The 22,163-nt window shown below is 43.6% G+C and overlaps 1 protein-coding gene across 1 annotated transcript in view; it reads left to right on the forward strand.

The window, feature by feature from the left end:
- Positions 1-22,163, forward strand: part of ptprz1b (protein tyrosine phosphatase receptor type Z1b) — a gene marked incomplete at both ends in the record, with an annotated part of 165,234 nt that overhangs the window by 122,399 nt on the left and 20,672 nt on the right. Inside the window, 4 exons of the mRNA XM_083660693.1 lie at positions 7,059-7,144; positions 16,587-16,607; positions 21,925-22,021; positions 22,104-22,163. The exon at positions 22,104-22,163 is cut by the window's right edge and continues 23 nt beyond it. Of these exons, the coding sequence (XP_083516819.1) occupies positions 7,059-7,144; positions 16,587-16,607; positions 21,925-22,021; positions 22,104-22,163 (264 nt within the window). The remainder of the gene's footprint in view (positions 1-7,058; positions 7,145-16,586; positions 16,608-21,924; positions 22,022-22,103) is intronic.

Raw genomic sequence — 22,163 nt, forward strand, 5'->3', positions numbered from 1 at the left:
GTTGTGTTCTTTCGTTTTTCCGTTTCAAAACCAAATCGGAAAAACAAACGGTTTCGTTTTTTTCTTTTTCCGTTTTAACACATTCACTGCCAGCCGTTTTTTTTTTACTGTAGGTAGGTTCTGCCAGAGGTTTTTTTTGAGGATTCTGGCTCATCTTTCAAGACCCGAGGATTCTTTTCTGCTAAGATTTTGTGAACACACAATATCTCAAAAGAACTAATAGAATGTGTGCTTTCTCTGTCTAAAAGAGTTAGTTTGTAGAGTTAGTAGTTATGTAAGCATTAGCAGTTAAATACAGCATGGTTTCAGCGTCTGAAAAATTATTCTGAGATAAACGGCTTTTTGTGAAATTCGATAGAACAGTCACTTTAACCATTCATTTTTGGCATCAGTAAGACGTCAGACATCTAAACAATAGTTTTGAACAGTAATTTCCTCCATAACAGCAGGAAACCCACCTCTGCTTCCAACTCCTCCCTCCGTGGGCGTTCTCCTCCGCCCTCCTTGGCTCTGCAGCGGGTCTGTGACAAACGAGTTGCTGCTGCCTGGCTGCTGCCTGGCAGTCTGGATGGGGCTCGCTGGATGGGTTTCGCTCGTTTCTTGGCGGTCCGGTTGAGAGCCCTGATGAAGCTCTTGCGATTCTGGGCTTATTTATGGTGCGTGTTTCAAAGTGTGCATCCAGTCTATTCTTGGAACCCCCCACCGTTGCCACCGCTGTGCGTCAGCGCGAAAGTGAAAGCGTTTTCGCCATCCATTTTACAGTATGAGAACGGCTTCCTCGCGCTTTTCCCTCCAGTCTTGGCTCGCCTCTTTCTACTGTGGAGAGACATGTCGCCACTCAGTGGGTCGGTAAAATAGATTATACACATTCAATACCTCCAATATTGGTATAGGAGACGTAAAAGGGTTAGATCAACGTCCCACCGTCAAAAAAAAAAAATCGATTTTTTTTTAAACGTAAAAACACGTCATTGGCAGTCAACCGTTGGATTTTGTTTGACGTAAAAACACGTCATTGGCAGTGAACGTGTTAAAACCAAAACGGAAAAACGGAAAATCAAAAAACGAAAAAACAGGAGGTTTTTCTGTTTTAAAACTAAACGGGAAAAGGGGAAAATCAAGATTTGTTTTGTTTCTGTGATATTTGGATACGGTATTTTTGGAAACCCCCGTGAATGCTGGGAAAACGAGGAGAGGAGAGTAGGCGCATGCGCGACATTTCCGCGGAAGTTTCAGTCTCAGAGAGGAGTATGGTCTGAAGTTTGCTTGTTACGTTTTGACAACTTATTGCAGTTATGGCCGCACTTAAACCTTATCATAACTTGATCCACGAACTGTTTGACAGTGGACAAACCTACTCCGAGATCAGTGCCACGCTGCAGCTTTCTGGTGCTCCGCGCTGCTCAGGTTAGTAACGTTATTTCGTTATTTTGTATGTTGTTTGTCGTTTTTATGTTGTCCTCTCCATGTGGCCATGCTTTCAAACTTATATCAGCTAAAACAGATGTTTATGTAACGTTACATTAACGTAAGCTAATGTTAGCTTTCAGCTGTTATATTTGAGGCAAACCTGCCGCTCATGTTGTGGTGTTGTACAGTATAATGTAGCGACTAGCTAGCTTGTCTGTCTGACCGTCTGCCTGTCTCTTTGTCTGTCAATCTGTCTCACTGTCTGTCTACCTGACTGTCAGTCAGCAGATAGACAGACAGTGAGACAGTCAGTAGCCTACATCAGTCAGTGACTAACTGACTTTCTGACTGTCTGTCTCACTGTCTACCTGACTGTCTGTCTCACTGTCTGACTGTCTACCTGACTGTCAGTCAGCGTCTCTCTGACTGACTGTGTGTTTCGTCTGTCTACCTCACTGACTGATGTCTGTCTGCCACTGACTGTCTGCCTGACTGTCACACTGGATGTTATGTAATTTAATGTATAGCTTTCCATTGTTGCTTTGAATTTGACATTAGGCCAGGCATGACAATAGAGGCCTCTTTTAGGTCTGTGACCTCTGACCCCTTTTGTCTTTGCCCATAGTCTTCTGCACGACCCAGCCACAGTCTTCATCACCAGTGTCAGGCCCAGTCTCCTGAAAGGTTCCGCCTGTGTCGTTGGTGTCCGGGCCATCGTCCAGGGTTGCTCCACCCTTCGGCCCAACCTCCTGGACACCCTCTACACTGTTGTGCCTGTTCGTCGCTGCCCAGGCCACATCACCTGCTCACTTCCTCCATGGGGCGACAACTTAGTTTGAACTATACATCAACTGACACTTAACTAGACCAGCTTGTGATTTGTGTATCTGTTTCAAATAAATGTACCATTTGAAGGGGCAGCTGTTCAAAAACCCAAGCTAAACGTCCTGGACTCAATCTCAGAGAATCCTTCACATCACAAATCGCAAATGGCAAATGGCCTGCATTTATATAGCGCTTTTATCCAAAGCGCTTTACAATCAGTAGGTAGTCTACATTCACCCATTCATACACCAATGGCGGCAAGCTGCCACGCAGGGTGCCTACACACCATCGGGAGCAAGGAGGGTTAAGTGTCTTGCCCAAGGACACAACGACAGCAGCTGGGAGGGAGCGGGGATCGAACCGCCAACCCTTGCGTCATTGGCCGACCCGCTCTACCTCCTGAGCTAAAGCCGCCCATCACCTCTCACCATTGCCAGTTACACACGTCATTAGTACCCACAATCAGGATTTAATTACCCCACCTCAATCTATGCCCCACCTTCATCCTTTGCAGTGTTCCTTTAAAGTTTCTGTTAATCTATTTGTTCTCATGTGTTCTATTGATCACACTCAATAGAACACACTCTAGGCCGTGTCAGGTCACTCCACCCTGTCCACCCTTTTGGTCATCGGTCAATTGACTATTATACAAAAGGTAGTTCTGGCAGGAGCAATTTGAATAGATGATGCAGAGTTCGGATAAGACAAGACAGTTTGGTCTTTTTTTTTTTTTTTTTTTTTAAAAGGTTTACATTTCCTAATATGTATTATTGCCGCATGTATATGCTTGTTCAAAATATGCATTGCCACATGTATTAGATATGTTTGTTCAATGTAAATTACAAATACTATTTGAATATGTGTCAATTGTTTAAACACAGACAAAATGGATACTAAATTTGATTTTGAACACAGCTACATTATTGAGTTGCTGAATTAAAAATATATAGGTGAGGCATTTGTATTTATACAGCACCAAATCATACACTTAAGATCCTTTACAAATAAAACAGGTGAAGACCAAACTCTCCAGGCAATTAAGGTATGGACGGACATCAGCTACAGATAAAATTGTGCTAAATGATAGCTACTGTAATGGTCTACAAAGGTCCAATGCCCACCCTTTCCCCTCAAGTATTTAGAATTGACTACAAATGCAGTCAGTACATTTTAGTAGACATGATATGCCAAACAACTTTAATGGTCAAAAGTTGACACTGCATGATGTAAAATACTTGAATAAAGATTCTGGAGTCAGAGGTTGGTCTCAGATGAATATATTATAGCTTGCAAGCGGAGGAATAGAGTATAGCTTAAGGCTGGTACAATATCACTCATTCTCTAGATCAGTGATACTCAACCCGAGGCTCTAGAGCCACATGCGGCTACTTAAAATAAATAAATACAAATCTAATAAAATAATGGGAGGAAAGGGACTTGGATTGTGGCTCTTTCAAAGCTTTGTTTTTGTCAGTGTCTCCTGAGTAGGGCAAGGGAGTACCACTGCTCTAGATTATACACAGGCCCCAGCAAATCTGTCATATCTCTCTCTACAATGCAGACAGTTATGGAGTTCTGGACAAAATTACATAACAATGTTCTCAGATTTGTGTGTGAGTCCCCCCAATCAAATGGGTCAGTGGCCCTAATTTGGGGACTAAATTATGGTATGGTTTTATTTGGTGATTAAAAAGGGCACATCTTGCCAACACACTAACATAGAAGAGAAATTTAAAATAAAAATCACTGAGGATGAAAACACAATAAAGCCCAAAGGCTTATTCCATTGTGGTCCTCATAGGGGTCCTTGAAAGGAAAAGGGTCAGAACCACTGTTCTATCACATAGCCACCTTTATGTAAGAGTGTGAATTGACCTGCTGGTTAATTATTTAAGCTACAGTACTTGGCACTAGCTACTTGTCTATGGTCCGTGTTCGACATAGCCCTGCCTGTAAGAGTAGAACGACTTTTTGGTAAAAAAAATTAAATTTTATATGTAGACTGTTAAAACCAAGAAGTTGATACGCTGATAGTCCTCTCAGCTTTTATTTGGAGATATTTGCTGGTTGGTAGTCTAAGTCTAAACTTTAGACTAATAATATTGCATGTATGTAGAGGCATGGATGTTAGCTGGTACAAAGATGTATGAAATATATCAGCTTAGACCCTGGTTGCAAGTATAACCATTTATAAAAGGCAGGATGAAGGTGGTAGCCTGGGTAAACCCAGCCTTCAATGTGACGTCACAGGCTATGCCTGTAGTGTACAGTAGTAGTGTTTATTCGGTGCTGATAGTACATATAGAGGTCATGTGGAGGCTGGATTTACCCAGGCTATGAAGGTGGGGTAATCAAATCCTGATCGTGGGCACTAATGAGGTGAGTGAGAGGTGATGGTGTGAAAGATTTTGGGAGATTGAGTCCAGGATGTTGAGGTATAGTTCAAATTAAGTAGTCACCCCATGGAGAAAGTGAGCAGGTGATGTGGCCTGGGCAGCGACGAACAGGCACAACAGTGTAGAGGGTGTCCAGGAGGCTGGGCCGAAGGGTGGAGCAACCCTGGACGATGGCCCGGACACCAATGACACAGGCGGAACTTTTCAGGAGACTGGGCCTGACACTGGTGATGAAGACTGTGGCTGGGTCGTGCAGAAGACTATGGGCAAAAACAAAAGGGGTCAGAGGTCACAGACCTAAAAGAGGCCTCTATTGTCATGGCTGGCCTAATGTCAAATTCAAAGCAACAATGGAAAGCTATACACTAAATTACATAACATCCAGTGTGACAGTCAAGCAGACAGTCAGTGGCAGACAGACATCAGTCAGTGAGGTAGACAGGCGAAACATACAGTCAGTCAGAGAGACGCTGACTGACAGTCAGTCAGGTAGACAGTCAGGTAGACAGTCGTGCAGACAGAGTCAGAAAGTCAGTTAGTCACTGACTGATGTAGGCTACTGACTGTCTGTCTCACTGTCTGTCTATCTGCTGACTGACAGTCAGGTAGATCAGACAGTGAGACAGATTGACAGACAAAGAGACAGGCAGACGGTCAGACAGACAAGATAGCTAGTCGCTACATTATACTGTACAACACCACAACATGAGCGGCAGGTTTGCCTCAAATATAACAGCTGAAAGCTAATGTTAGCTTGCAAGCTAACGTTAATGTAACGTTACATAAACATCTGTTTTAGCTGATATAAGTTTGAAAGCATGGCCACATGGAGAGGACAACATAAAAACGACAAACAACATAAAAAATAACGAAATAACGTTACTAACCTGAGCAGCGCGGAGCACCAGAAAGCTGCAGCGCGGCACTGATCTCGGAGTATGTTTGTCCACTGTCAAACAGTTCGTGGATCAAGTTATGATAAGGTTTAAGTGCGGCCATAACTGCAATAAGTTGTCAAAACGTAACAAGCAAACTTCAGACCATACTCCTCTCTGAGACTGAAACTTCCGCGGAAATGTTGCGCATGCGCCTACTCTCCTCTCCTCGTTTTCCCAGCATTCACGGGGGTTTCCAAAAATACCGTATCCAAATATCACAGAAACAAAACAACAAAACAAATCTTGATTTTCCCCTTTTCCCGTTTAGTTTTAAAACAGAAAAACCTCCTGTTTTTTCGTTTTTTGATTTTCCGTTTTTCCGTTTTGGTTTTAAAACGGAAAAAGAAAAAAACGAAACCGTTATTTGGTTTTTCCGATTTGGTTTTGAAACGGAAAAACGAAAGAACACAACATACACGGATTATTGACTTGCCCCTGTCTATTTTAATGACCTTGTATCAAAATATGTTGCTGTCAGAGCCCTGAGGTCCTCAGATTCCCTCCAATTATCTATTCCACTGTCTAGAACTAAAACATATGGAGAGGCTGCTTTTAGTTCCTATGCCCCTGACTGTGGAATAACCTTCCTTTAGAAATCAGACTTTCTTCTTCAGTTGATATTTTTAAGAAAAATCTGAAGACCTACCTCTATAAAAGGGCATTCTGTTAAGAACCATTGTTTTCACTTATTTTAATTTGTACCATATTTCCCGTCATTAATTTGTATGCTTTTATATTATGCCTTTCTCATTTGACCACTATTGTGTTTTTTTACTGTTTTGTGTGTTTTGCTGACATTTTATTTCACGATTTTATCTTTCTCTAAAGCACATTGATTGGCATATTATGTTTGAAATGTGCTATATAAATAAAGTTTATTATTATTATTATTATTATTATTATTATTATTATTATTATTATTATAAAAAGGGAAATTGACTCAGCAGCTACTGAATGGAATCTGTTGTTACCCCATTTTAAAGAAAGTGTCACTGCCAACGGTTTTAAAAGAGCAGTGAAGGGATGGCTGATGAGCTGCTGACAGCCAAACATTCATTCATTTATACAAGTGACTCATTAGGGGGATTTCTTTTTGGAAAATTTGACGTTATTACATAAAATTGTTATTACATTATAAAAGAGTTATTACATTATACAAGAGTTATTACATGATAAAAGAGTTATTACATTATCAGTTGCTACAATTGACTCATGAGGGGGGTTGCTTTTGGAAAAAGTTGACACAGTTGGCCGCGCAGCAGCCACGCTGTAGGTATGGCCGCGCAGTGACCGAGCTGCGTATGTGAGCTGCAGGGCCAGCTCAGCGGCGGCCGAGCTAGCAAGCTCGCGCAGCAGGCGAGCCTAGGAATTGAGCATGCATTGCACGCAAGATGCCTAGTTACATTATAAAGGAGTTATTACATTATCAGTTGGTACAAAAGCCTCAGTGCAGCAGCAGTTTGCCTGAATGTTTGCCGCTGTGTTGCAGATGGTCATGACCCGCTGACAGTGAAGCAGTTTGTGAAGCACGTCATGGAGCTGCACAGCACCAACACCTTCTGCAAGGAGTTTGAGGTAAAAAACAACAACAACAATACACATTGGATATCAACCACCAGGGCCACAAATCTGCAGGTTTGTGATCCAACCAAACACTACAGCAGCTGATTTTCATTTACTACTGTAGCAACCAGACACAAGTGGTGGATGAAGTACCTGAAAGCCACACATGAGTAAAAGTTCAGATATCTGACCAGAAAATTACTTGGTAGAAGTTAAATAATAATAATAATAATTAATCTAATTTATATAGCGCATTTCAGTGTCCCAAAGACGCTAAAGTCTAAAGTGCTAAAGTCATCTATTAGAATATTGCTTGAGTAGAAGTCTTAAAGTATCTGATGTAAATGCTGTTCATTAAAAAGCAAGCAATCATTGTCGATTCTATGCATGTTCATGTCCATCTGACTCGCCTGAACTTGAGTGGAAATCTTGAGTTGTGTAGGGGTTGGCAAACAACGTTATGGTGCATTACTGCCACCAATCACTGATTGGCCAAATCTGCGTGCTTGCGGGCTACCAAATGAAGCCTGCGTTAGTTCATTCAAGACATGATGTCATAGTCTACGCCCCAGCTGTACCAGCTGACAGCCTCTGTTTGGTTCACAGTTTAACCAATTCTCCAATCACAGTCATTCTCACAACAAGGCGGTCCGTTTAAATAGGGCAGCCTCTCACTCACTGATCTGTTCCCCACTTTGCTGGATCCTTGCTGGATCGTGCGGCTGCTGGCAACGCTTTGCCACCTCCACCCCAACCTCCACCTTTTTAGATCAAATGCAAATGCTATCATGTATTGTAGCTCTGGAGTCTGCATGGCTCAAAAAATGAACATGTTTCCATGTCTTGCTTTTAGGCTCCCTCTTTCTATGGTTTAAATGTATCTGGAATATTTTATTCCCATGGGGGATTCTGCTTGCTCTCCCTGCTCGGCGTAGCATGCTGCTGAGCCGAGTTCAGGGAGAATAGAATTAATTAAATATTAAATTAAATATTAAATTAATTCTAAGAGCGGAGCCTTCAACGCCAAACATAATTGTATGCATTATATTCATTTATGCAATAAATGGTTAATTCTATGACTTGAGTGTTCTTGAATGAAATGTAGTAACGAGTAACAAAGATGCGTAAGGGAAATGTAATGGAGTAAAAGTATACATTTTATTTGACATGTGTAAAAGTGAAAGTTGACAGACATATAAATACTCAAGTAACATAGGCTACAGATACTCCCAAAAAATACTTAAGTACTGTAACAAAGTATTATTACTTTGTTGTATTACACCACTGCCAGATATAAAGGGGATTAATTAGGAAAATAAGCTGCTGTAGACTTTGGTTGTAATGAAAACCTGTAGACTCTCAGGTTTCCACCTACACAAGTGACCGAACAATAAATGTAATATAGGCTGGATTTATACAAGAAAATTGAATGGAATATGTTTTTAACCCACAGGCACTCAGCCCTTAAGTTTAATTGAGATTTAATTTGGGCTCAGGGTCAAAGGGAGCCAAATGTTGCTGGTTTGAATCCAGGCTGGGAGGTTCTAGCTGGAGAAACTACCGTAAAACTTAAAATAAACACCCGTTTATTTACCAAAAATAGGTTTTAGACCCGCCGTTTATACGTCTATTGGGGACGGGCATTTAATTATTTGTGTACAGAATTCCTGCTCAGCAAAGATTGGAAAGTATCAAATTGCTTATTTAAACCAGTATGATATAGTACTTAGTAGACACAAGAAGGCAGGTACAGGCAGTTTATTTAAACCAGTATGATATAGTACTTAGTAGACACAAGAAGGCAGGTACAGGCAGTTTATTTAAACCAGTATGATATAGTACTTAGTACACACAAGAAGGCAGGTACAGGCAGTTTATTTAAACCAGTATGATATAGTACTTAGTAGACACAAGAAGGCAGGTACAGGCAGTTTATTTAAACCAGTATGATATAGTACTTAGTAGACACAAGAAGGCAGGTACAGGCAGTTTATTTAAACCAGTATAGTACTTAGTAGACACAAGAAGGCAGGTACAGGCAGTTTATTTAAACCAGTATGATATAGTACTTAGTAGACACAAGAAGGCAGGTACAGGCAGTTTATTTAAACCAGTATGATATTAGTACTTAGTAGACACAAGAAGGCAGGTACAGGCAGTTTATTTAAACCAGTATGATAGTACTTAGTAGACACAAGAAGGCAGGTACAGGCAGTTTATTTAAACCAGTATGATATAGTACTTAGTAGACACAAGAAGGCAGGTACAGGCAGTTTTTTTTAAACGAGTATGATAGTACTTAGTAGACACAAGAAGGCAGGTACAGGCAGTTTTTTTTAAACGAGTATGATAGTACTTAGTAGACACAAGAAGGCAGGTACAGGCAGTTTTTTTTAAACGAGTATGATAGTACTTAGTAGACACAAGAAGGCAGGTACAGGCAGTTTTGAACATGCCTAGTACTTGTAGAGTACGGATTGGAACAAAGAAAAACAACAGAGATGTCCTTCATCATCATCATTATTCATCATCGTCCAACTATGCTATCAGTTCATTGCTCTCGTCTTCTCCTTCTGCCAACAGCCATACCATATTTCAAACAAGTAACATTAGCCTACCGCTCACATTCAGTTGTTTGTGTTTCTTTGGAAAGAAGCAGTTTGATTATAGCAACGTTGTAAGAATGTTAGCATTTGTAGGCAGGCACCAGCTAACATTAGCTACCAAGCTAACCAAGCAGCACTATTAGACAATGCAGTGTTGTGCAACAAGCAGACTTACCAAATAGACGCCAAATGTTTCCAATACATGTCCGGTATAATCATGATCTCTTCGGTGTGGCGTGAGCGTGGCTTCGGCAAGGCGTCAGCGTGGCACGCGCGCAGCGGTGCTGTGAATGGCTTCACCTGTTAACAAGGAAACCTAAAATGAAACTTGTGGGTACAGCGTAGGTACAGCTTCGGTTGAGTGTTGCTTCGGCGTGCTGTGTGAACAGAGGCTAAGGCGTACGTTCAGCTTGTGCCTGCTCAAAGCTTCAGCGCGGCGTACGTTTGGCGTCCTGTGTGAACGAGGGCTAAAGCCCTGGACATACTCCAGGCTAGGGTGACCAGACGTCCCCGATTTTCGGGGACAGTCCCCGATTTCGGTGCTCTGTCCCCGGCTGGAGCTGTCCCCGAAAATGTCCCCGATTTTGGCCACAAAGTCAAATAATAATACTGGCAAGAAACTCGATAACAGAGCATTTGCGGCACCACAAAAGCCTGTCGTGCACGTTGTGCAAAGTGCTGCCTGTGTGTGACAGAGTAGATCACAGAGTAGATGTCCTCCCTCTGCCCGTGCCGTGGTTTTCCCAGGACCCAGCCGCACGCAACTGAAGCCCCAGAGGTGGCGAACGAGAGGCGGAGTCTGCTTGCTGCTTTTGCTACCGTCCTTGTTTACCGGACCCCATTCAGCGGGTTATCCATCCCAGTTGTTTTGAATAGTTAAAAGTACAGTAAAACTATCTGGTAAGTAAGTGCAGTAACTAACTCAAAACGTTTTTGCAGAGAAGTCAGTAACGTTTTTATGTACACCAAACTCCATTGAAAAAAATTACAATTTTTAACATGATTGGCGATGGATCATTGTTATCTAGTCATTAGCCTACTGTTCCCTAAATTGGCCTTCAGCCATCAAAACTTTGATAACCCCTGGTTTAAATTAAACACAATAGGTCATATTTATCTCTAGATTACAATTTTAATCATTAAAATTGGCTTTTAGTATTAACATGATTTTTTAAATTATTTTGTCAGCATTTAATATTAAATTAGCAGTTAATATGGTCATGTGGCCATTGAATACTTGAAACTGGTGAGCGACACCCTAAACTCAAGGAAAGTGTTTACTGAGGTAATAAATCACTACTGTAATGTTTTTGTTTTGTGTAAATACATTATCCACCAGTTGGTGAGGTCAAAGAGAGAAGTTGTCCCTCTCTTCCTGCCACTCTACACAATACACCAGTAGCCTATTTCCCATGAATTACCTAGGCTGTCTAATTTGTGGTAAATTGTGCCAGATAACTAGTAACCATTGTAAACTGCTTCTTTTTCAATTGTTTCAAAATCACAAAGTTCTTCATAGATCTAGCCTCTTACTTTTGCTCTCAAAGTGCACCAGATTTATGCATTTTACTGTAAAATGTACACAATTTTCTAAAAGCCGGGGGGGCCCAGCCCCCCCTGGGCCCCCCTAGCGGACCACAAAATGTCCCCGATTTTCATTTGAGAAATCTGGTCACCTTACTCCAGGCGGGCAGCGGGAGGCGGAGCTCTGCAAACCGGGAGCGCAGGGCCGAGGTGGTCATACTCAGAGTGCTGCTCAGAGCACCGCTGCTTACATAGTACAGTGAATGGCCCATGATAAAGTCAATGAAACTCAATTAAAAGTCAATGAAATGTCATTTATGTTCAGTAGACTGCGGTTTCACTCTCAAACGATTGTATCAGCACACGAATAGAATCGCCAATCTTGTTTTTATTGAATGTAAATAGGCCTAGATCTGTCTCAACACAGCACATTACTTGAAATGACTAAAAACGAACAGTTAGAAATCAAAGTTTACCACATGGGTCAAGAAATGTGGTCAAAAGATGGCTCATTGTAGCCTACTTACCATGGACTGTATAAATAGCTACTTACTTCTTCATTTAATTTCTCTTCCTGTCTCTCCCTGCGGTGAGGCGTGCTGTTAGAAAAGTCTGGCGACAGTATGTCCCGCCCTTAACGCTGTGGACACACATGGGGCGGAAGCACAGAAGCACAGAAGCACAGAAGCGGAACGCATTTTCCTCACGAGCAGGCACCTGGCTGTCCACACAAGCAGGCACCTGGCTGTCCACACAAGCAGGCACCTGGCTGTCCACACAAGCAGGCACCTGGCTGTCCACACAAGCAGGCACCTGGCTGTCCACACAAGCAGGCACCTGGCTGTCCACACAAGCAGGCACCTGGCTGTCCACACAAGCAGGCGCCTGGCTGTCCACACAAGCAGGCACCTGGCTGTCCACACAAGCAGGCGCCTGGCTGTCCACACAAGCAGGCGCCTGGCTGTCCACACAAGCAGGCACCTGGCTGTCCACACAAGCAGGCACCTGGCTGTCCACACAAGCAGGCGCCTGGCTGTCCACACAAGCAGGCGCCTGGCTGTCCACACAAGCAGGCGCCTGGCTGTCCACACAAGCAGGCGCCTGGCTGTCCACACAAGCAGGCGCCTGGCTGTCCACACAAGCAGGCACCTGGCTGTCCACACAAGCAGGCACCTGGCTGTCCACACAAGCAGGCACCTGGCTGTCCACACAAGCAGGCACCTGGCTGTCCACACAAGCAGGCACCTGGCTGTCCACACAAGCAGGCACCTGGCTGTCCACACAAGCAGGCACCTGGCTGTCCACACAAGCAGGCACCTGGCTGTCCACACAAGCAGGCGCCTGGCTGTCCACACAAGCAGGCGCCTGGCTGTCCACACAAGCAGGCACCTGGCTGTCCACACAAGCAGGCACCTGGCTGTCCACACAAGCAGGCACCTGGCTGTCCACACAAGCAGGCACCTGGCTGTCCACACAAGCAGGCACCTGGCTGTCCACACAAGCAGGCACCTGGCTGTCCACACAAGCAGGCGCCTGGCTGTCCACACAAGCAGGCGCCTGGCTGTCCACACAAGCAGGCGCCTGGCTGTCCACACAAGCAGGCGCCTGGCTGTCCACACAAGCAGGCACCTGGCTGTCCACACAAACAGGCACCTGGCTGTCCACACAAGCAGGCACCTGGCTGTCCACACAAGCAGGCACCTGGCTGTCCACACAAGCAGGCGCCTGGCTGTCCACACAAGCAGGCGCCTGGCTGTCCACACAAGCAGGCGCCTGGCTGTCCACACAAGCAGGCACCTGGCTGTCCACACAAGCAGGCACCTGGCTGTCCACACAAGCAGGCGCCTGGCTGTCCACACAAGCAGGCGCCTGGCTGTCCACACAAGCAGGCGCCTGGCTGTCCACACAAGCAGGCGCCTGGCTGTCCACACAAGCAGGCGCCTGGCTGTCCACACAAGCAGGCGCCTGGCTGTCCACACAAGCAGGCGCCTGGCTGTCCACACAAGCAGGCGCCTGGCTGTCCACAGAAGGAGCACATTTTTCCGCGCCGGGCATCAGCGACTCGCTCGTCTTCATCTTTTGTTTCCACATATCTACCTCATTTTGATCATGAGTTTATAACCTCATGTATAACATAATGTGTTCATGACAACTGTTCATGACATGTCCATGTTTTTGGATTGGGGTAAAAACTGATGTTGTTGTGTGGGTAGGTCTATTCACCTTATTCTTTGTCCATATACAGTAAGGACGCTTCTGCATGCCGTCATTTTGTAATCGTCTTTCCGTTTTAGACAGGGAAGTAGATTACGTAGTCATTTTTAGACTTGCCAAAACACTGTTTTCAAGCAAAAAAAAAAAACTTTTAAAGTTTAATATTTTTTCGGATGGGAACGTAACATTCCAAATATGTGACCAGTTTATCAGAATAATCCAGGTGGTCATATGGCACAACAGAGCTTGATGCTACAATCCGTAGCATCAAACAATGCGGTATGCATACTTGAAACATGTCGGTTATGTATAAACAAAGCATAAAACTGTCTGACGGTGGCGGGGGGGGGGATTCAGTCTGAGTGCAACACAAAAACATATCCGTAATGGAAAAAAATAGAGAAAAGTAGTAGGGATGCACGATATATCGGCAATCATATCGGTATCGGCCGATGTTGGTCATTTTTTAACATATCGGTCATATCGGTATCGGTCAGATGTTGCAATGTTAATATCGGTTATCATTATCAGCCAAATTCTTCACATTGATATGAAATAATGCAGTAAATCTATGATTTATGGGCTTTTCCAAAGGCTTTGCAAATAAAGAAATGCATAACTTTTTCAAATTCAGTGTTAACATGTGTTTTTCAGTATGTACAAAATGTGATGATCATAAAAATTTGGTTTTATACAGATCATATCGACATCGGTAAATATCGGTTATCGGCCATAACAGCAATGTTAATATCGGTTATCGGCATCGGCCAAAATTTTCATATCGGTGCATCCCTAAAAAGTAGCCGGCGTCTATTTGGGACGTTTATTTGAAGTTTTACGGTAAGTGAGAAACATAGTCACCGACCTCAACAATAACCTGAATTTGAGCTCAGCAAACTTTCTCTAAAGGGTTTTCTTAACGGTGCTGTAAGTGGTATTAAAAATAAATAAATAAATAAAGTGTTAAATAGCTCTACTTTCCGACAGCCATCACTGATTTAGAGTGTTGCAGTTCACAGAAAGTACATTTTCTGGGTTTCCATCCCACTTTTGTCCAATCAGCAGAGAGGATTCCACAAATGTATTTTCTGTTTACTGCAGAGCGGAGGGACTGGGAGACTCACGTTACTGACCAAACAATATTATCAGTGATGGCTGTCGGAATGTAGAGCTATTTAACACTTATTTTAACCCCCCAAAAAAATCACTTACAGCACCATTAAAAGAGGAACAGATGTATCCACACAATGTCTTTGGTCAAATCCCATAGTAAAAGACATGCATGGTGGTTTAGGCAGCACCTACAGTGTGTTTGGTTCCTGTGTATATCCAGCTGTAGAAACCCACATTTGCCCATCTGTCACAGTTCCTTAATGCTCCTCCATACCTCCATTAACATCACATCCTTTAGGAATATCATTAGATCAACGTTGACACATAACATCCACGTACAACCAGGTACAACCAGGCGGGCATGGGATGAGATTCTGCAAGGATTTTTGATCTTATTTGGTTCCCATCGTCTCAATTAGCCTCCAACCTAAAACGGAGAAACTCGCCAAACTGTAACGACGACAAGACTGAGAATACTGAAAACTACTCGCAAGACACAATGGATGCCTACTGAGCATTTTCCAGTGGGACATAGGATGTTAAAGAGGACATGGCTAGCATCATAAAGGGACAAAATACATGTAGATCTTAAAAAGGACATTGCTAGCATCATAAAGGGACAAAATACATGTTTAGATGTTAAAAAGGACATTGCTAGCATCATAAAGGGAAAAAATACATCTAGATGTTAAAAAGGACACGGCTAGCATCATAAAGGGACAACATAAATGTAGATGTTAAAAAGGACATTGCTAGCATCATAACGGGACAAAATAAATGTAGATGTTAAAAAGGACACGGCTAGCATCATAACGGGACAAAATAAATGTAGATGTTAAAAAGGACATTGCTAGCATCATAAAGGGACAAAATACATGTAGATGTTAAAAAGGACATTGCTAGCATCATAAAGGGACAAAATACATGTAGATGTTAAAAAGGACATTGCTAGCATCATAAAGGGACAAAATACATGTAGATGTGAAAAAGGACACGGCGAGCATCATAACAGGGGACAAAATACATGTTTAGATATTAAAGAGGACATGGCTAGCATCATAACAGGTGACAAAATACATGTTTAGATGTTAGAGAGGACATGGCTAGCATCATAACAGGTGACAAAATACATGTTTAGATGTTAAAGAGGACACGGGTAGCATCAAAGCAGGGGACAAAATACATGGTTAGATGTTAGAGAGGACACGGCTGGCATATAGCAGGGGACAAAATACATGTTTAGATGTTAGAGAGGACACAGCTGGCATCATAACAGGGGACATAATACATATATGTTTAGATGTTAAAGAGAACACGGCTAGCATCATAACAGGTGACAAAACACATGTTTAGATGTTAAAGAGGACACGGCTAGCATCATAACAGGGGACAAAATACATGTTTAGATGTTAGAGATAACATGGCTAGCATCATAGCAGGGGACAAAATACATGTTTAGATGTTAGAGAGGACACAGCTGGCATCATAGTAGGGGACAAAATACATGTTTAGATGTTAGAGAGGACATGGCTGGCATCATAGCAGGGGACAAATACATATGTTTAGATGTTAGAGAGGACACGGCTGGCATCATAACAGGGGACAAAATACATGTTTAGATGTTAAAGAGGACACGACTAGCATAACAGGTGACAAAATACATGTTTCGATGTTAAAGAGGACATGGCTAGCATCATAGCAGGGGACAAAATACATTAGATGTTAGAGAGGACATGGCTGGCATCATAGCAGGGGGCAAAATAGATGTTCAGGTTTGGTTCGCAGGCGAGATAAAATATCTGGTTTGATTGTGAAAATATGTGCATCTCCCGCATAGCACCGCCTGTCTGTGTGTATCTGAATCCCATATCCCTGTACCTGCACTGACTCCTCTGTCTGTCTGTCTGTCTGTCTGTCTGTCTGTCTGTCATCCCGCCCCCTTCCTCCACCTCCACCACCATCGCCGTGCTTTCTGCATCTTCACCACCCTCCATTAGATTGTCAAAGAGTCCTATGAGGTAAGGCACCAACCCCCCTGGGATTCAACGTGGAGTTGCAAAGATGTTCATGTGTCTTTACAACTACACCTACAACAGATCTCAGCTGACAAAAATATTACTGTTTTACATAATATCCTCTGGTATTTTAGAGATATTAGAGAGAGAGTTTTTTGTTTTGTTTTTTTAATTTGAATTTGAACGGATTGGAAGTTTAGTTACCGGTATAAAAATTTCTCACTGTTTAGGAGGTAGAAATATTCTGATTGGTTGAGTTAAACCCCAGTGGGCGGAGCCAAAGACTAGGCTAAATAACTTTAGACTGAAGCTCAGCGAAAAAGACAAGAGGTAAGAGAGGAGGACACTAATATGAAGCCTAGCGCTCTGCTGCTAACTGAAACGACCATCTACCATACTAAGTTATCTAGTTTAGCTAGTTAGCTAGCTGAGCTTCAAGTTCAAACTAGCCGTGCTACCGTATAGCTAGCTAGGTAAGCTAGTTAGCTAGCTGCTGACCTTCAACATCATGAATGTCATGGTCTTGAAGGAATGAAAAATAAAGTCAAACCTTTCTATTTTTCATTATATTTTGACCAGAGTTCCTACTTTGACATTTAAGTTTACCAGTTAGTAAACTTAGTAACCAGTAGTTAACTTGCGCAATCCTTGACTCCGCCCACTGAGGTTTAACTCAACTAATGAGATTATTTCTGCCTCTGAGATGTTTGTAGATGTAAAATTCTATTCAGTTAAAATCCAATTCAATTAAATCCATATTGGAAGCTTACTTGCATTCATGCTTTTAAACTCAGAGTGCTGAACCAAACATTCCATTCTCCCATAGAATAAGCCTAACCCTCTTTCTAAGAGAGTGGGGGCTCTATCTTCCCAAAAGCGCTAATTTAGCGTTTGCGCTCGTTTAACACCGTGCGCAATGCAAATTGTGGGCGGACACAAGCGCATGCCTGTTATAATTGTACTGGGCATTGGCTGCCACAAGCCAAAGCAAGCGTTTCAGCTCTAAAATGTGGGATAGATGGCATTACCCTATCGTCAGCATCGCGCAATTACTTTGCGCTAAGAGCTTTGAAAATCACCTCTTACGTGCAAATACCTCGCGCTCTCGCAGCGCACCCGTAATCTCCGTGCAGCGCAGTGCAAAGTAGAATTCCTTTTGGAGATGTCATTACGCACAGCCTCGACATCAAATTATGCTGCTAAAATTGGGTATTAGCAGATAATTCAGTGAGGCAATCAACTATAACTCACTGAGAAACTTTTATCACATCGCAAAGAGGGAAATGAATTGAGAAAACTTGTTGGACAATGGACATAGGCTATTTACCTCCATAACCCGAAGGCTCGTTGGCACCACAGACGATCTGTCAATAAGCTCCCTCTGTCCTCGCACGAGTGAGTACACTCTATTATGCACGGAGAGAATTACAGCATATTGCATTCCTCGCGCAAACAGCCATTGCGAGACGGGAATCTGATTGATTTTGATTGACGTAATGCCCAGCATTGCCTGGCCACGCCTGTGAATAATTCTGGTAGTTAAGACTGCCCAAATCCTGTTTGCGCAGGCATTTTGGGGCGCAGATGATTTTGGTACGGCTCTAATTTCCGTATCCCGGCCGAGAATTGCATCCCCAACATATTTCGGGGCTGTTTTAACTTAGAAATCAGGGAGGTCACGTCTACCAGACAATTATATCACTTTTAAACAGTTACATGTCTGTATAAATCATTACAAGTATCGTGAGGTGGGGATGCTTTTTTTTGCTGCTCGGCGGGGGAGCAAAACTCGGCAGAACACCTGGCGGACGGCGCAAGGCAGAATGCTATCTTCCATGCCTTAAGGCACGCGTAAACAGGTGCGCGAGCGCTATTAGGGGATAGCGCCTGTCGGAAGATAGAGCCCTGGGTGTTTACATTTTAAATCCGAAAACACCAATCTGTCTCTGTACGGATTGTCAACTGTACTGATTCTGTTGTACTGCAATTATGATTCTCTCTTGTTGTCACTCTATTGTGCATGATGAAATGAGTGCGAAAGTGATTTCACATTTGCAAACCAGTCTTTCCTTCCCATATCTTTAAGGTAGGGATGTCCGATATTATCGGCCTACCGATATTATCGGCCGATATTAGCATAAAAAAATCGATATCGGAAAATATCGGTATCGGTTTTCATGCCGATATATATATATATATATATATATATATATATATATATATATATATATATATATATTTTTAATACAGAGGGAGTCTCACTGAGAGCAATGCTCTCTTTTTCAGGAGCGCCCTGTTCACATTCACACACACATTCATACCTGGAAGCTGACCAGTACAACCACAGTCTGATCTGTTGGCCACTGAGCAGCTCCACTGGAGCAGTTGGGGTTAAGGGCCTTGCTCAAGGGCACCTCAGTGGTGGTAATGAGGGAGAGGCAAGCGCTGCCTTTTCACTTTCCCCACCCAGATTTATCCTGCCGGTCCCGGGGATTGAACCGACGACCTTCTGGTCACAAGCTCGCTTCTCTAACACTTACAACTTTAACACAACATGCATATTATATATTAAACTCTTCAGCTACATTAAGCTACATTATGTAACTTGTTACGTGAAATTTTGGTGGAAAGAAAAGCCCGCTTATATCGGTATCGGTTGATATCGGTTGATATCGGTATCGGAAATTAACACATTGACTGCCAGCCGTTTTTTTTTTGCTGTAGGTAGCTTCTGCCAGGCCGTTTTTTGAGGATTCTGGCTCATTTTAAAAGAGCCGAGGATTCTTTTCTGCTTGGAGTTTGTGAACACAAAGTTCACAAAAGTACTAATAGAATGTGTGCTTTCTCTGTCTAAAAGAGTTAGTTTGTAGAGTTAGTAGTTATGTAGATATTAGCCGTTGAGTACAGCATGGTTTCAGCTGTCTGAGAGTGAAAGCTGAGATAATCGCAGTTTTGTGAAATTCAATCAAACAGGCAGAACAGTCACTTTAACCATTTATTTTTGGCATCAGTGAGAGATCAGACATCCAAACAATATAGTTCCGAACGCCCTCTCCTTCAACTCCTCCCTCCGTGGGCGTGTCTAGTGGCTTTCAGCCTGCGTTTGTCACAAGCGAGTGCTCTGCTGCTGCTGCTGCGAGTTCACAGCCTCCCTCCCTGGCAGCGAGTTTGAGCAGCCTCCCTCCCTGGCAGCGAGTTTGAGCAGCCTCCCTCCCTGGCAGCGAGTGTGGATAGGGCTCACTCGTCTCTTGGGTTTGAGAGCCCCGATGAAGCCCCGTGCGACTCTAGGCTTTATGCTGCCCACCCAGTCCATTTCTGGAACCCCCCACCGCAGCAGCGCGAAAGCGTCCCCGCCTACAGTATGAGAATGAGGCTCGTTCGTTTCTGGGTTTTCGGAATGCGTGCGATTCTGGCCTTTCTGCGGGCGTTTCAAAGTGTGTTTCACCCATAATATATTATGCAAATTTGCAATCCCCCGTGTGCTGCTGCTGGTGCGGCCCGAGAGCGGCGAGTCTGGTGACTGATGACTGTAAAATCGGCAAGCCATTTCCTTGAGAATGGAGGAAGCAGCCGCGGGAGGCGGCTGCTTTTGGTTGACTTTCTCTCTGTCGGGAGGGCACCGTCGCCACCTAGCTGGTCGGTAAAATAGATTATACACATTCAATACTTCCAATATCTCCATAGGAGACGCGGGGGGCATTGATCCACGTAGCACCGTCAAAAAAATATATATATATTTTTTGACGACTCAACTCGTCGTTGGCAGTGAACAGCTGGATTGTGTTTGACGACTCAACTCGTTGTTGGCAGTGAACGTGTTAAGAGTTGGACATTATCGGATATCGGATATCGGTAAAAAAGCCAATATCGAACATCCCTACTTTAAGGCTTTAAAATCCAGTCAGGTAGCTTCACTCTTGTGAGGGGTCCAGAGATCTTAACAGTCATGTAGTCTAGTTTGCACCCGGAACTAGCAGTATCCGCTTGTATCGGCATTAGAACCAAGCCAAACCACTGGGGAAGTTTTATAAAATCTCGAAAAATTCAATATGTTGCAATACAAAAAAGATCCATGTTATTCTATTGTGGTAATCACAAATGAGACCATCACAATAAAAAAAAAGCTGTTTACATTCTGTAGGTAAACAGAATTCTGCACAGTCAGACTTTGTTATCATTGAAATTTTATTGATTACGTCCATGTATCGATCCATGAACGATCATGTATAAGCATATCGCCCCATCCCTAGACTGGACTGCAGCAATGGGGCTATAAAGCATAATACAGATGTTACTCTTTTAATGGGCGCATTGCTGCGGTAGTACTGCAGCACTGCCGTGGCAGCGTGGCAGCAGTGAGGGGGATCTTTTGTAAAGAACAAATAAAACATCGCGGCTCGGGTAAATCCCCCCCATATATCTCAATGGCCTGAATCACCAAAGGACGGTACTGCGGCTCTACACTACAGGGATTGGGGATTCTAGAGCGGGTAAATAGACGTCTGTTCAGATGTGCGTTTACTGCGGGGGTTAAATCCCCGATCGTGTCTGCCTGGGCTGGACTAGCAGCTAAATGCTAACTATGCTGAATCCTGCTGAATGGGGAGAACGGGGGGGATTTACCGCGCCTTGACCACGCCCCCAGCCAGCTATATGACGAGACATCGCCTCAACCTATCCCTTAAAAAGTTTTTGTCAGGGCACCTGGGTAGTGTAGAGCTAGTCTCACATGGTCAGAGTCTGACCAACATCTTACATCAGCACATGCACTTCCAGAAGGTCTGAATCACAAGTCAGCATTTCCGGGTTTTGCCATCAGAAATCTTGTGGCGAAATCTGATTGGCTGGGCTGGTACGGAAGTCTGGCTCGCCATCCGTGGTTGGTCAATTCATATGTCCGTCACGCATTTAGTTTTGTTCTCAGGGGCGGTTAAGGACCGCCCCTGAGAACAAAACAATACTTTTCAAGAGTTGTGCACCAGATGTCGATATCCATCTACGGCTGTCGGCTGGCTACTGCGAGACTAGTGTAGGGGTGATCCTCCCATGTGCTACATCCTGCTGGTGAAACTCCTCGCTGTCAGCTGAAAAGATAGCGGCTGGTGGTTGCACATGTATCAGAGGAAGTATGTGCTAGTCTACACAGCTCTCTGTATATAAAAAAAAAACTGTATATTAAAAAAACTGTAGATGGCAATAAGTGTCTGCAGGACATTTATGGGCAGCTTATCACCTGGAAGGATGTGCAGTGCTGCTGTTTGCTGACAGATGGCGCTCTGTTGTGTTGTGTTGTGTTGTGTTGTGTTGTGTGGTGTTGTAGGAGGTGCAGGCGTGCACGGTGGAGATGGGCATCACCACCGACAGCTCCAACCACCCCGACAACAAGGCCAAGAACCGTTACATCAACATCCTGGCCTGTACGTCAGACATCAGTATGTTTAGACACTGGGCTTAAGCTGCCAGCAAACTGTGACAAAAACCTTCTTCTTCTCCTCCCAGACGACCACAGCCGAGTGAAGCTCTGCAACAGTCTGGACAGAGACGGCACGTCTGGAGACT

The sequence above is a fragment of the Poromitra crassiceps genome (assembly GCF_964638095.1).
Source record: "Poromitra crassiceps genome assembly, chromosome: 2".
Taxonomy (NCBI): Eukaryota; Metazoa; Chordata; class Actinopteri; order Beryciformes; family Melamphaidae; genus Poromitra; species Poromitra crassiceps.